At 41.0% G+C, this 16,674-nt stretch overlaps 1 protein-coding gene and 1 long non-coding RNA gene across 3 annotated transcripts in view; one reads left to right on the plus strand and one right to left on the minus strand.

The window, feature by feature from the left end:
* LOC127353683 (cytosolic carboxypeptidase 4) overlaps positions 1-16,674 on the plus strand; it is a 194,130-nt gene that overhangs the window by 77,641 nt on the left and 99,815 nt on the right. For both annotated transcript variants that reach the window (XM_051383150.1, XM_051383151.1), the window contains exons 11-12: positions 3,632-3,748; positions 15,931-16,135. In XM_051383150.1, the coding sequence (XP_051239110.1) occupies positions 3,632-3,748; positions 15,931-16,135 (322 nt within the window). The remainder of the gene's footprint in view (positions 1-3,631; positions 3,749-15,930; positions 16,136-16,674) is intronic.
* Positions 1-16,674, minus strand: part of LOC127353806 (uncharacterized) — a 102,068-nt gene that overhangs the window by 53,043 nt on the left and 32,351 nt on the right. The window lies entirely within an intron of this gene.

Below are 16,674 nucleotides of genomic sequence, written 5' to 3' on the forward strand. Positions count from 1 at the left end.
AGTAAATTGTTATTCATCGTGAATATCAGATATTGTACAATCTCTGTACTATGTGCACATATGATTTACTGTTCTGTGCTATTGTGCTTTGACACATTGGCGAGGTATGGAGGTGGGATGTCACTAGGGATGGAAATTGATAATTAGGGCCCGAGCACTGACCGTGCAAAGGCCCTATTGTAATTAGGGACCGAGCCAGCGACTGCTGGAGGTCCCTATTGTATTTGCTATGTTACTTATTATTCTTCTTAGCTATTATTATTAGGGCCCGAGCACAAATCGTGCGAAGGCCCTATTGTATCTGTAAAGGCTATTAATAGGGACCGAGCCAGCGACCGCTGGAGGTCCCTATTGTATTTGCTATGTTTCTTATTCTTCTTACCTATTATTTTTAGCGCCTTTGACTGCGTTTTTGCCCCCCTGAACATATATGAAAACTCAATTTTATTTGGCAAAGTGGGCCACTAGCTGGTGCTGCTATCATAAGAAGTGCGTTTAGGCTAATAACTTCTGTATAGTTTGTCGCATATTCAACAACCTTATATCCACGCATTCGGTGAATGGAGCTGAATCTCTCCATATAGGCCACGTCCACTTCCGCTTATAATTTTGTTCCGTTATCACCTGGGGACCGTCCTGGCAAAAAGTAATTTGAAGAATTTTGGTATTTCAAAAAATAAGCACGTTACAACCAAAATTTTTAAGAGTGCGACTAATAATTTTTCTAGGTCGCACTGGTGCACCTGACGCTGCCCAGGTGAAAACATAACAGTTTATTTCGCAAGCGCACCATCTCTCTGTGTTCTCCTGTGACCAAACTCACACACTCATGGTAGTGTCCATCCCGTCAAGACACGGATTCCTCGGTCCCTGGTGAGATGCCAAGCCCCGGTCCTTCAGCGACAGCATCAGACTCGGAACCAGAGGAGGAGACAAACGAGTCTTGGAAAGAGCCCGGCTCCGAGACCCAAATTAAAAAGGCCAAAATATAAATAAACAATTTCCCTGGCTGAGGTACAACAAAGGACGTAACACAATGCACTGCGTGTACTGTCAGGAGTGTGGTCAGAATAGGGGCGGAAATAGTGCATTCGTGAGCGGGTCAACAACTTTCGTATCGAAACTTTAAAAAAACATAACATGTCTAAAAAACACACGATATGCCGTGACAAGTGTGTAGAGAAAGTGGCCCCTCTCCCAGCTACATTTCAGCGGCAGGTAGGAGTAATCATTATTATTATCATTAATAATTATTTTACTTGAAATGTTTGAGTTTGAAATGTTCAATTTCAGTTCAGTGAAGCAATTTAAGCACGAGCACTTTTATCTGGAAATGTTTTATTTTGCTTAGTGCTTTAGTTTGAAATGTTCAATTTCAGCTCAGTGAAGCACTTTAAACACTTTATTTTTCTTTTTATATATAATTGTGCTTCAAATAAAGACAAGCATTTCTCTACACCTTATTCTTGTTTAAAAATCATTCACATTATATTAAAGTTATGGAGAGCAATAAAAAGGTGACCATATGGTGTTAAAGGCAACGCAGGGAAATATTTGGGTGCACCTACATTTTGTGCTGGTGCACCTAAAAAAAAAAAAAAAGTGCAACCAATGCAAAAAGTTAGTCTGGAGCCCTGCGTTATAAAATTTGCACTTCCTGTAAATTTTTGGTCAAAAAAGTAAGTGGACCATTTCTCCACATTGGCATGTCCGGTTGACACCAAGCTTGGGTCCATAGTTCTCCATGTCTTCCTTAGACAACGTGCACAATTTCAGGCCATCGCCTGAAAACCCCCCACTCCATCAATGACCTGCGCCTGGCAAATGAGCTGAATGAGTTCTACTGCCGCTTCGACAGACAAAGGAGCAGTCCTGACACCGTCCCCCGTGACACCCCTCAACAGCCCCACCTCACCAGTCCCTCCCCCCAGCTCAGCAGGAGCGGGGGTCACTCCACAACTTCACACCTCTGTGAATCCCTCCTCCTCCACCACAGTTACGACTCTCTGCCTCCAGATTCTGTCTCTCCATCCAGCCTGAAGCACTGTTCTGAACAGCTGTCTCCGGTGTTCACGGACATCTTCAACACTCCAATCTCAATGAAACTTCACACGTTTGATAAGGGTCCCGCCTTGAACATGTCTACATGACAATATTCAGATATAGTGAGAGCGCCACCTACTGGCAACAGGAAGTAAGTGCTGCAATAATGATCTGATTTCCGCAAAATTTTCATGTTGTGGTCGGCACGTGTTACGACGGCATGTGACGCGGCCGCAGCACACCCCGAGTTGCGTGGAGTGCGAGGGCCCGTTCATCGCTGCTTGCAGCTTTATTTATTATTATTGATTCTCTGTGAAAAAAATACACATATATAGAGTAGAATAGAGACTCTTCATTACACAGATATTTATCATATTGTAGAAAGATGTTTCCACCCTTACTTGAAATGATAATTTTACAGGCATTACGACTAGCACTGTTGTCATCTTTCTTCATAAAATTAAGCCATGCTTTAGACCATTTCTTCCTCTCCACCATGACTTGTTGCAAGTTTTTCAGCAGTAGACACAAGTTTGACATCACTGTATTGCAATATGTAACAGTACGAAAGACATGCCAGCATTGATAAAAGGCATTGATAAGCTTAGAGGCATACGATTCCGATGAATCCGGACATTTGGAATCATTTCTCAACTAGAACTTGTTTCCCATCCCTACCTAGTCATTTTGAAAGGGCAATAGCTAATGGGGAAACTCTACTGACCTCAGTCAGGAACAGACTGTTTATGTTGTGTTGTTTGCGGCCTGGCCAAACAGAGAGAGAGGACAAAGACGAGATAGATGGAGTGGTCATTCCAGCAAAAAAAAAAAGAAGCTGATAAAGGCTAGTATCGTATTGACCCGAATATAAGACGACCCTGAATATAAAACGACCCCTCTTTTTCAAGACCCATATTTGGAAAAATACTTTTTATTTGGACAAAATTTCATTTGCATAAAAAAAAAAAATTCATTGTTTTCCTTGTACATTTCAACATCTTTGGAGTTTATCATGCGGGGGAAAAAAAACATAAAATCTTCTATAGCTCCGCAAATAGGCAAAGCGCAGAACGCACTTCACGGTTCTATGCCATATAACAGTGCAATTAAACGAGCATAAGGCTACTGGCTTAACTTGTGCAATAAACGGCGCACATTTTCTTGACAGTGTCAGAACAGTCTGCAAAATGTGAGAACAATAACATCCAAAAACACCACGAACAGTTTTTTTTTTCTTTCTTTCATTAAGCTGCATCCTCCGCATCACTGGGTTCCTCCTCCTCACTCGCACTTTCGTTGTTGCTAGCTTATGCAAATGAAGGCTAACACACCCACTCCAGCCGACTTGTTTACTGTACATGCTTGTTTACAGGATCACGTTAGGGTCACACTGCACTAAACGCTGACGGAGAGAAAAGCGCTCATATGGCGCTACCTATTGTTTTACATGGGTTACTCCTTAGACCCCGAATATAAGACGAGGCGTCATTTTCAGGCATTTCTCAAGGGAAAAAATATCGTCTTATATTCGGATCAATACGGTATTAAGCCCTTACACCAGAGTCACCGTTTGTGTTTCTCTGTCTAGGATGAAGACTTGGAGACTGACCTCAACCAACTTCGTATTCGTCCTGACCCAGACAGACCCAAAGATCTGCTGCCACAGTACAGCCGCCTCTGCCCTGAACTCTTGCATGACTTCCAGGTAAGCACAAAGGTTTGCACATAAGTAACAACAAGTCAGAGGTCACGGTTTCTCTTCTTTTCTCTTATTCAGTTTTTATGAACCAATTCTATACAAGAATTACATATAACAAAATCAATTGTGAGACCTATTGTCTTCATACAGTACTTGACAAAAAGTCAACAAATTACTAAATAAGCTATGTGTTTAAATCAGTTACAAAAGATGACAAAAGATTTTTCACCAGTGATTTGTTTTATTCTAGGTCAAATACTCAGTCAGTATTTCACAGTATACTGTGTCAAGATACAGCTAATGTTGCATACACATGAAATATAAAATGTCCCTAAAATATGCCCTCAGGCCATATATTGAAATATGTGGCGAGAATATGCCCAAATCTGTGGTGGAATATAATATAATAAAACACCATGTAATATTTTGACTTATATCAAAAGTATGATTTGTTGGTAATGATGTGCACTGTGTCCAGGACAATACTAAGCAGTCCTTCGAGGATTTCTGTTATGTTAAACAGAGGAACCAACAAGCAGAACACAAACTTGGTTGGTTATGATTACCAAAGACAGGCTTTATTGAGAACCAGCTGATGAAACGGTGATATGAAGCTCCTATGACAGCGATCCAGGCAGAGTGGAGCTGAAGGTGGAGGCAGTGTGGCTGATAGGAAGGAGCGAGCAGGTAGCTGAAGTGAAAGTGATGATCCTGAGGCACGGGAAAAAACAAGGTTAAGTTTGTCAGCACGAAGGGGAAATACGTATCTTAAATTTCTCTAACTGGCCAAGAAAGTTACTACCAGACATGTAGAGCCCACGATCTAGCGGAGAGTGGATGGAGAATCAGGGTTTATATACTGCAGGACTGATGAGTTTATGGCTGGCAGGTTTGAGCAGTCAGACAGGTGAGCAGGTAATCAGGGAGATAGACCAGGGAGGAGAAAACTAGAAACCACTGACCATAACAATTTCATAAGCTTTTTTATGGGATTGTTGCTGCCTGAAACAGCTGATTTCACAGCCGCTTTTCTAAAAATGTTTGACACGTTGCAACATTTTGCAATGAAATTTTGGCAGAAACTGAATTGCAAAAAAAAGAAAATAAATACAAATAAAAATGGTATAATTAATTCAAAATCAGAGGAAACAGTGAGAATAAAATCACTAGTAGTTTGGCGACGTAATGCTCAACTTTTCTTTGGGGGACTACTGTCATTGGTGAAACTCACAGGAGACTACAATAATTGATCAAATTTGCCGAAAAGTTGCGATGATCAGACAGAATTAAAAGGTTGCACAGAATTCAAGGGGATTGGTTGAATTTGCATGAACTGTTGTGATTACAACATCACAACTACTAACTGAAGAAATCAGTATTTGTGTTATGGCAAAATACATATTCATGTACGTGTATATCTGACTATGACCTCATTAAAAACTAAATTAAAATGTAACCTTTATTTATTTAGGGAGGTTTCACTGAAAGCAATGCTCTCTTTTTTTAGGAACGTCCTCATCACATTCACACCTGAAGCTGTCCAGTGCAACCACAATCTGATTTGCTGGCCACTGAGCAGCTCCAATGGAGTGGTTGTGGTTAAGGGCCTTTCTCAAGGGCATCCCAGATTTATCATGCCGATGTCAGGGGGGTCGAACTGACATACTCCTAGTCACAAGCTTGATTTCTAATCTATAGGGCACCACTGACCATGACATATGTGAGGTCATCAACATCAATACAAAATGAGTCCTTAGAGGCAAGAGATACATGCCAGGTTGGAATACAAATATTTAAACATGACATAGTTTATAGGAATTGTCGTACTCAAAGTTGAGAACACACTATATTCATACTAACTCAGGAACCATCCAGGAGATACTTGTACCAGATTGTCACTGTAAAACAGATGATGTGGTCAGGGTTTTAGATTGGTGCTTATTAATGAGAAAATTAAAAGAATTCCTTTTAAACTAAGTCATGTAATCATTCAAATAGAGTATAATTTTACTGTGGATTAAGTCTACATACAGATGGGTGACAAATTAAAGGAAAAACCTGAATAAATTAATACATTAAATTAAACATAACAAATGCAGATGCCACACAGGTCCACTCCATAGTTTAATTAACAAAATGAACATCCACTCATGCACTGTGTAATGTATAAAAATGCTGAGCAGGCCATGTTGATTCTGATTTTGTCAGAGGAATACTGTAGTGGGGTTGCAGTGCTTAAATGCCTCATTTTTTCTGAGGCACACAGGTACCTTTTACTGTTAGGGATATTCTCACTTTAATTTGCGTCATTGCCTCTTAAAATAATAATAATAATAATAATAATAATAATAGTAATAATAATAATAGTAATGTTGTTGTTGTTATTATTATTATTATTAGTAGTAGTAGTAGTAGTAGTAGTAAAATACAAATCAGTGTAACAAAGGCAGAATGTCAAGACTGGTTGCTCTGTTTGAAATATGCAGATTACCATCCTGACTTACATGGCTATTACTACTGGAGGACATGACTGATTATATAGAGAGACAGGAAATGACAATGTGTGTGTGTGTGTGTGTGTGTGTGTGTGTGTGTGTGTGTTCTAATTTCAAACATGGTCATGAACGTACATGGCTATTAGGAGAGGTAGACATGACTAATTATAGACAAAGCGGATAGCTCTTGTCCTCTGGAGATGAAAGTTCTGTTTGAACCAAGGCGGCTGTGGCTCAGGAGGTACAGTGGATCGTCCACTAATAAGAAGGTTGGCCGTCCGATCCTCTGCTCCTCCTGCTGAATGCTGAAGCAAGATACTAACCCCAAATGGCTACGATTCCGTGCATCGGTGGATGAATGTGTATGAATATGTATGAATGTTCGTTTCTGTTTGTGACAGGTCATCCATCACCGTGTGAATGTGACATGTAGTGTAAAAGCACTTTGAGTGGTTGGAAAAAACTGTATTTTGATCAAATACAGAAATCAGAAATAGACAATGCAGTAACAAAATCTTTCCTCACTGAGAATGACTTGTAGATAGATAGATAGATAGATAGATAGATAGATAGATAGACTTTATTAATCCCTGAAGGGAAATTGGGTCGTCATAGCAGCCAGGTACATTAAAATGCAATAAAATACAATAGAATGAAATACAACAATAGAATAAAATACTTAGATAAAAAAAGATAAATAGGTAGGTAAGGTACAAAGAGTTGTAGTTGCAAGATGGTGGTAATAGTACTGATGACATGATGGTAGTGTTATTGTTAATAACAGTATATAATGATAATATTAATAATATTTATAATAATATAATAATAATAATATGTATATATAATATTATGACTGAACAGATATACATGTATACACATAGATATTATACATTAATATTGATATAATGTAAACGTGTAATATATTCAGCCTGTGCAAGGTGTGCATACATACATATTGTAATATATATACACTATAGTGTATATATATATATATATATATATATATATATACACACACAAGATATGATATGGTATAATAGATACTTGACTATACAAGAAGATATACATACAATGGATAATATCTTATATATATAGCGTGCTGCGGCTGCGTCGCGTGCCGTTGCAACATGTGCGGACCACAACACGTGCGGACCACAACACGAAAATGTCACGTAAATCAGGTCAAAATCGCCACGCAGCGCTTTTACCTCCTGTTGCCAGAAGGTGGCGCTATCACCATGTCTGAATGTTGTCATGTAGTCATGTTCAAGGCGAGAGTGTTATCAAACACGTGAAGTTTCATTGAGATTGGACCACGTACGCTGAAGTTATGAGGACGTGTTCAGGTCAAAACTGTTTCAGAATATTTTAAGTTTATTGGAGATTGGACACTGCACACTGAAGTTATGAGCACTATTTTATGGCGAATCTGCTGAAATGGACAAGTTGTCACTGGCACGCGGTTTAATGTACAGTCACAGCTCAACTTTTCAATCAGTTTGTATGACGACAGAATTCAAAGTGGCCAACTTTGACCTCACGCCACAGACACGCCGTTGAACGTACAGTCTCAAATAGCACAACTTTTAATCAGCACCTTTTTTTGACTGTACTGAACAATTTTGAAGTAGATCCGATAAATTCCCTAGGAGGAGTTCGTTCAAATACAATGCGAAAAAATCACCGAAAATGCGCACGGAATTCACTATGGCCAACTTTGAGGGCACGCCACGGACACGCCCTTCAACGTACATGCACAAATAGCACAACTTTTAATCAGAACCATTTTTTGACTGTACTCACAAATTTTTAAGCAGATCCGATAAATTCCATAGGAGGAGTTCGTTCAAATACAACGCGAAAAGTTCGCCGAAAGTGAAAATCAAAATGGCCGACTTCCTATGGGGTTTCGGGTATGGGTCCAAGAGGCTTTTTTGTACATCCCAGCATGTAACACGTGCCTACCGAGTTTCGTACATATCGGTGAAACGTGGCGCCGGGGCTGCTGTTTTTTTATCCTGTAGGGGGCGCTACACACACGACGAACACGATTTTTGGTATGTGAGCTTCAGGCACCACTCTACACGTGCCCTGTGAATTTCATATTTATAACTATTACGGTCTCCGCACAGTGATTTTTCATGCCAAAAGAGTGCCACCTAGTGGCGTATTTTTTTTGTCCTTTTTAAGTGAGCCTCAGGGAGCCATGGGGAAGCATCGTACCAAGTTTCATCTTAATCACACATACCGTTGTAGAGATATAAACTTCTACATTTTAAAGAGCGCCACCTAGTGGCAATGGCCTGAAATTGTGCACGATGCTTAAGGAAGACATGTGGAACTATGGACCCAAGTTTGGTGTCAATCAGACATACCAATGTGGAGAAATGGTCCACTTCCTTTTTTGACGAAAAATCTACAGGAAGTTGAAATTTTATAGCGTTCTTATTTTTTGAAATTTCAAAAATGTTCAAATTACTCTTTTTGCCAGGGCGGTCCCCAGGTGCTACGTGAAAAATTTCGTGTGAATCGGACCAAGCGTGTAGGAGGAACACGAAAAGTAGTTTAAGGACATTTCGCGCTCTAGAAAAGAAAATTCTTGGCGGAATTGGGCGGGGCTTATATGGGGAGATTCAGCTCCATTCACCGAACGGGTGGATATAAGTTTTTTGAATGTGCGACAAACTATGCAGAAGTTATTAGCCTAAACGCATTTTTTATGATAGTAGCGCCACCTAGTGCTAGTGGCAGACCCGAAAGCAAAGCATGTAATATCCCTATTTTCACCAGGCCTGACCACTTTGCCAAATAAAATTGACTTTTCGTATATGTTCAGGGGGCAAAATCGCAGTCAATGGGGGCTAAAAATAATAATAAGAAACATAGCAAATACAATAGGGACCTCCAGCGGTCGCTGGCTGGGTCCCTAATAATAATAATATAATATTATTAATATAATACTTTATTGTATAATTGATACATAATATCAGCATGGTTTATATTAACACATATCACATATGATAGTATATGATGAAGTATATGTTCCACAGGTAGATTTAGTCCAGTTCTGTGATTGTGGATCTGACAGAGGCAGATGAGTTATACAGTCTTATAACAGTGGGGAGGAACGATTTTCTATATCGTTCCTTAGATCAGCGTGGTTGAATGAGTCTGTTGCTGAAGCTGCTCTTTAGCTTGTCCAGTGTTGTGTGGAGGGGGTGGGAGGGATTGTCCATGATTGCCAGCAGTTTTGCCAGCATCCTCTCCTCCACCACCTCCTCCAGGGTGACAAGCTTCAAGCCAACAACAGATTCAGCCTTTTTGATGAGTTTGTTCAGTCTGTTGGTGTCCTTTGCCTTGATGCCAGCACCCCAGGACATCGCAGCAAAGAAGATGGTGCTCGCCACAACAGACTGATAGAACATCTGCAACATCCTGTTGTAGACAAGGACCTGAGCCTCCTCAGGAAGTAAAGCCGGCTCAGGCCCTTCTTGTAGATGGCCTCTGTATTTGTGGACCAGTCCAGTTTATTGTCCACTGTGACACCGAAGTACTTATACGCCGACACCATATCCACATCGGTCACCCCGATGCTGACAGGAGAGGGCAGGGGCTTGTTCCTCCTAAAATCCACTACCATTTCCTTTGTCTTTGCCACGTTCAGCTGCAGGTGGTTCTCCCCACACCACTTCACAAAGCGGTCAACCAGGTCCCTGTACTCAGCCTCCCTCCCACCCTCAACACACCCCACAATAGCCGTGTCATCAGAGAATTTCTGCAGATGACACGACTCAGTGGTTCGGGGGAACCTGTCTGCCCTGAAGGAACATTTGCCGCTGGTTACACGATGGACTCCTGGGAGAAGTGGAGGGTCGTGTGCCTGGCGATTCTTTTAGAGGACATCGAGGATCTCTACATATTCGGAACCATGATAACAGGCTATCTACTGATTGAATTAGGCATTGCCCTGGTGTATCGGAAAATTCGGAAGTGTCAGCAGTCCAAAGCCCCATGAAGCTGCCCGACATGATTGATGGAGTGAGCAGAGCTGTTAATGCTCAGACTGTGGGTATAAACCGCAACATGGAAAACACCTTGGAAAGAGCTGTCAGCGCACTGATGGTGGTTATACACCGCAACATGGAAAACATCTTGGATAGAGCTGTAAATGCTCAGACTGTGGTCATTAACCGCAACGTGGATAACATCTTGGAGAAGTTTTCGGCTTTGCAAAGGAGAATGAATCGATTTGAAGACCAGAATGGACAAACAGAGTAAGTCGTGTCTATTGAAATGCGACTACTCGCCCTAACCCAAACAATCATAATCGAATCTGCATTCCGGCCCTCAGTAGCCAAGGCTGCTGCTGGAACAACTCCTCCAGGAGATCGCTTCTGTGAGACGCTCTGCCTTATTCCTCCCTCCCTTCCCACACGGACACCTGTTGATAGTTGACTCTGTTTAGGACCCGATCAGGGATGTCTCCATGGCAACCTGCTGTGTTATCGCAATGACACCATGTGAACTGAGGCACTGATTGAGAGGCTAGACGAAGCGACTCTCCAGGCTTATGTGCACACACGCACCCATGGATACTTACCCATGCGCATATGCAACTCCTCCCCTCTCCACTTATTTCTCTCCCCCCCCCACAAGTAATTTCCCCACAGGGATTATTAAAGTATTTCTGATTCTGATTCTTACTAATCAGATGGTCAGACAAAGTTCTTTAATCTCACAAACTGTGGTCTGCCCGTCAGATAGTCATCGACCCATGTGATGAGGGGAGCACTCACCTGCATGTTCTCCAGTTTGGCCTTCAGCAGTCCATGGGGCTGATATGCGAAATGCAGGGGGTCTTGCGATGCGCACACTAGTGGTCTGAGGTTTGCCAGGACCAGTCTCTCCATGACCTTCATGATGTGAGAGGTCAGTGCTACCGGCCTGTAGTCCTCCAGTGCCAAAGGACGTCCTTTTTTGGGCACTGGGACCAGGCAGGATGTTTTCCAGAGCGCTGGCACTCGCTGAAGGTGCAGACTGAGGTTGAAGAGGTGCTGGGAAAACTCCTGGCTGGAACATGCCTTCAGCACGCGAGGGCTGATGCGGTCCGGTCCAGCAGCTTTCCTCTGTTTGAGCCTCTCCAGCTCTCTCCTCACCTGGCTGGATGTGATGTGAAGTCCAGATTGGGGGGTGGGGTATGTGGCAGGGTCTGCGATGGGTGTCAGCAGTAGGTTTGGGGGTGGGGATGACAACGGTGATGCAGAGAGGTGTCTGCTGCAGGAGGTGGCAGGGGGCTGTGGGAGATGTGAGGATGTCCTGGGGGTGGGAGGTGTGAAAGAGTCCATGTTGGATGTCAGCACGGGGGTGGGGGATGGGGATGATAAGGGTGGTGGTGTGGGGCAGGAGGTGGTGGGGGGTTGTAGGAGTGTCCTGGGGTTGTTGCTCAGGGGTACATTAGGGGGGCTACATTGTCAATCACAAGGTAGCCCACGCCCTAACCTCCCTGGGGCTAGCGCACTGCCCAGGCCAGGGGAGGTAACTCCGGTATGTTGGAGAAACTAGCAGAGCAGCTAAATCAGAGTAAGAGGCTCACTGTGATCCGTTTAGTTGGCCTGTTAGTAAAAGTCAAGGTTTTGCATATTTTGCACTGACTGTATAATACACTGTGAGGATTAAGAAAGTTTACTGCATTTCTTGCTGTGTTGTGTTCTTGCCTGTTATATTTTTTGTTTTCCTGCTAGAACAAGGGGTTGGTGGCCATACCAGCTTATTTTTAGGGTTTTGCTAGTTGTAATTACCTTATTTATCAGACTGAGAGTCTGGCTGGTACACTGGCTTAATGCTTTTACAAAATGAAAGCTGTATGGAAGAAGACTTGAAACTAGAGATTGAGACCATAAACTTGTTAGGAAACTGTTTACTAAACTAATAAATCAAGTGAGAAGTCGGGTCATTTCAATTCAAAGTCAATAGTGGCCCTATCTGGAGAAAGACCCTATCCAGCCAGTGTTTCATTTCATATTGTTTGGTAAATGGTAAATGGACCTGTACTTGTATAGTGCCTTTCTAGTCTTCCGACCACTCAAAGCGCTTTTACACTACGTGCCACATTCACCCTTTCAGTGATGGCAAAGCAAACCCATCGAACAGAAACTAACATTCATACATACTCACACACCGATGCACGGCATCGGGAGCAATTTGGGGTTCAGTATCTTGCTCAGGGATACTTCGACATGTGGCACCAGGAGCCGGGGATCGAACCCACAATCTTCCGATTAAGGAACTACCCGCTCTGCCTCTTAGCCACAGCCGCCTTAATGTGGCTCCTATATTGTGTTAGAGAAGAGAGAGAGAGAGAGAGAGAGAGAGAATGTATTGAGAAAGGACAAAAATAGATTTAGTCAGAGACAGATGGGAGATAATGAATGTCTCAGTCCATCATAATGTTTCATGTCATAAAACACAGGATGCAATCTGACTTGACTAATGATAAATGGGCTAATACTTGACTAATTAGGAAGCACATTCACGCTCATATCTCAGAATATATATTATGGAAATTAAAGCCACCTTGATGAAAGGTTTTTTATCCTGAGTTGTTCACTGCATTAATAAGAATACAATGCCTGACAGCATGTTTCCTTCATCAAATACACCATGTGATATACATACGTGTATACTATATCTCCCATTGAGAACACATGTTGGCTTATACTCAAATCACTTCCAACTCCTCAAAATACTGCAGCTTGGTCAATGGCCCTCCACTTCATAATATGATGTTCTAGCAATATTCGGGTGCTCCGCCATCAATTCAGCAATGATTTCCGGGAAAGTTAGCAATAATAAATGAGCAATGTCTGGTTAGACTTTTGTTTGTATGGTTAACGTTGTGAATCAGTTGCAATTTGGTTAAGTTTAGGCATAAAAGTTCTGTCATGTACCCGACATAACTTGTACGTTACTTCAAAGAAATTGTTTACTTTTGGTTTCAGACAAGATACGAACAGCGGCCTTCTCGGCCGTGTGTTTGCTTAAGTCATCCATCAACCCGACCACCTCCATATGTGGACTTTCTCACTCTGTATACTACCTCACCTGACTTTGATGTGGGTGCATCCAGAAATTATGCTAGAGGGATACCTACAATGTCATATTTTGAAGCAGAGGTTCCACCAACCATGCTGCAGTATTTGATGACTTAGAAGTGAGATCGGGTTGGCAAAGCACACAACTGTCAGATTATATTTCTGATACAGTCCTTAAACATCTGCAGTGTCTGCAGAATCTGTGCTTCACATTAAAATGGATTTGGCAATTAGTAAATTGTATCTCCTCAGTCAAGTCAAATGTGATGTAGATACTGGAAGCCGCCAGTGAAACCAGACTTGGTGGACCGACCAGACTTCATTGACAAAACCAGTAATTTTACCTAGCAGATATTCATAAAACACACTTCAAACCTTTAGTTTTACCAGAGACAGCTGTAATATCACTATCGCTTGCCAAAATCCATAGACAATAAACAGTAATTTTACCTCACATATAACTGTAACATATTAACTTCATGTAAAACTCACTAAAACCATGTTAGTTAGTCTTTCCAGTGTTCCAACAATTACTAACTCTGATTTGGTTCAAATAAATCTTAAATTCACAGACGTAGATGAGAAAAACGGTTTTACTCTCCTCTGCTGCACACAAAGCAATGGAGCTATGGAAACAAACTTTGACTGGGGACATGTTATGTTATTATTTTGTGTCAAACTACCAGAATAAAAATGTTTAGCTTTTCTCCTGGCATGTAAAGACCTCGTCACTTGACAGCAATATATAGATATATAAGTTATTTTAAATATTTTATAATATGATACATTTTCTTGCTGAGGACTGTCTCCTTGGGTGAACTTTCACAAGATCATTAATCGTCAGTAAATGTGATCAGCTTAGGCTAACAAAGTGTAGGGTCATAGGAGACCTTTAAATATGAACTTGTTCATTTGGTGTGGTTAACTGGACTTTCATTGTGACTGGTCACTGCCTGTCACCTCATTCGGGCTCGTCCAGTTTGATGACGCGCAATGTCCAGGTGATGAAACTCCAGGCGTGGGGTTATTCTGTGTTCTCTTCTTCTTCTTCTTCCTCCATTGGACTGTCGGTAACGTACTGTGCATAGTCAGATAACTTAACAGGTTTAACGACTAGGCAAGAACTGTTTAATTACTGTTAATGTGACTGATGTGTTTTATTCAGGTTATTGTGGTTTTTGTATTGTGCTGTTGACCTGATTAACGCAGGCTACTGTAGTAACTGTAGCCTCTGAGACAGTGCTAAGGTGATGTTAGTTTAATGTTATGCTTCACACAGACACAGTCTTTGCATGCAACTAACTCCCTTTTAACAGAACCGTTAATCTAAGATGACATATACACATATTCGGCCTAAACCTCAGCACATACATGAGAAGAGGGAAATCAAACCCTCTTGCTTTCTCCATGTTCTTTGTCTCTCATCAACACGTGTTTCATACTCAGCTGAAACATCTGGTCAGAGGACAAAGGACACACACCTTTCTGGGGCGCAACCCCCATGTGCACACACACAGACACACACACACACCTTTTCCCTCAAACTTAGTTCCTTTAAGTTAGATTGTATATTGTGTATTTTCCTCTCTTTGCTTTTTACTATATCTCGTTAATAAATGTTTCTGTTTATACATGCTGGCCTATTTAATTTCGTACAGGGTTCAGTTTCGTACAGAGTGGGTGATACCAACTTCTTCTATACAGAGCTCCAAAGCCTTCCACTCTAACTATTATTAGTGATTTTGGTTATAGTTATAAATTTAAATAATAATCCGATTTCTAAATTAATAGTTTAGTGTATTTTTCTGAGACTGATCAATCAACGAACATTGTCATTCATCATTGTATGGTATGCTACTTTACAACCAGAATCGCTGTTATGTACAACTTTTGAGTGACCATATAATTCAGTTCATTAGACATTTAGTTAACCATACATCAACGCTTTCCAGATGTATGATGAAATATTTTCTCCAAAATCAGTGATAAACTTTTTGTTTATTGGCCCCAGAAACACTTCACTTGGGCAGAGAGAAAAGCTATTGTTAGCTAGCTAACAAATGATTCTTAGCTCTGTGTAGCTAAAAGTTGAAGATTGATTGACAGGCGGGTGCAATAATATTATTGATTGAAAGTTCACACTAGCATATACACATGTCACAGTTTATTTTACAGTAAGAAAAAATTTCATAAAAATACAAAGAAATGGATGTTTTGCTTTTTTTTTGCATATAGTGTTGAATTCCAGTATCATGGAACCTTTTAGAAGACCTTGGCTTATTTAGAGCATGAGTGCATTACCCTTTTTTTATATTATTATTAAGCTCAAAAACATTGTAGTTAACATTTCCTTATAAGTTTCCTTGTTTATCAAGTTTTGTTTTAACTTATCCAATAGTATGCTGTGTGTGGTGTTGATGTCAGTAGGAATGAAGATTGGTTTACATGCTGCTGCTTCAGACATGATGACACATGTGATGTGATTGTTCAAATTCCTTCAAAATTTACAAAATAAAGCGTGAAGCATGAAACTGGTGTTGTTGCAGATGTTAAAGACATGCTGGCAATCACATGACTGTAAATCCACATCTGTTTCTTACAGGAGCTGGATTTGAGTTCAGAGCCAGAGGAGAGTTCACCAGCATCATCATCGTCTTCATCAGATGAGGATTCTGTGCTGCTTAACAGTTTTCCTCCTCGCACCTCCAGGTGGGACAGAAGGAGCAGTAGTTTCAGCAGTGATTCATCACCTTCCCTTTCAGCGTCTCACTCGAACAAAGAAAGGGCCACAGAGGGGCACACACCAGGTTAGAGCCACTGAGTCTGATAACTTACAAAAGACATATCTCAACATACATTGCTTAAAGGTCCAGTTTGTAACATTAAGGAGGATCTATTAGCAGAATTGGAATATAACATTCATAGGTTTGTTTTCATTACTGTATAATCACCTGAAAATAAGAACTGTTTTTGTTACCTTAGAATTATCCGTTTTTATCTACAGACGCCATGTTGAACCACCATGTTTCTATTGTAGCCCAGAAAGAACAAACCAAACATCTAGATGGGTCTGATTTGCACTACTATGGGTCTGATTTGCACTACACAACTGCACCACTAGATGCCACTAAATCCTAAACATGAAACTTTAAGGCCTTTACACAGCTGGGATGTGACAAATACATTACATGAAAATGCGAAATAAGAATGCTTTTCATCATATATTTTTTATATATATATTATCATATATTTTGATGATATTTATCATCATTGGTTCAACATTTGACATATTATTTCCTTATAAAGTGTGAACAGCAAACAGTTACTTATTTACACACCCTACAGA

This window comes from Dicentrarchus labrax, unplaced genomic scaffold (genome assembly GCF_905237075.1).
Source record: "Dicentrarchus labrax unplaced genomic scaffold, dlabrax2021, whole genome shotgun sequence".
Lineage (NCBI taxonomy): Eukaryota > Metazoa > Chordata > Actinopteri > Moronidae > Dicentrarchus > Dicentrarchus labrax.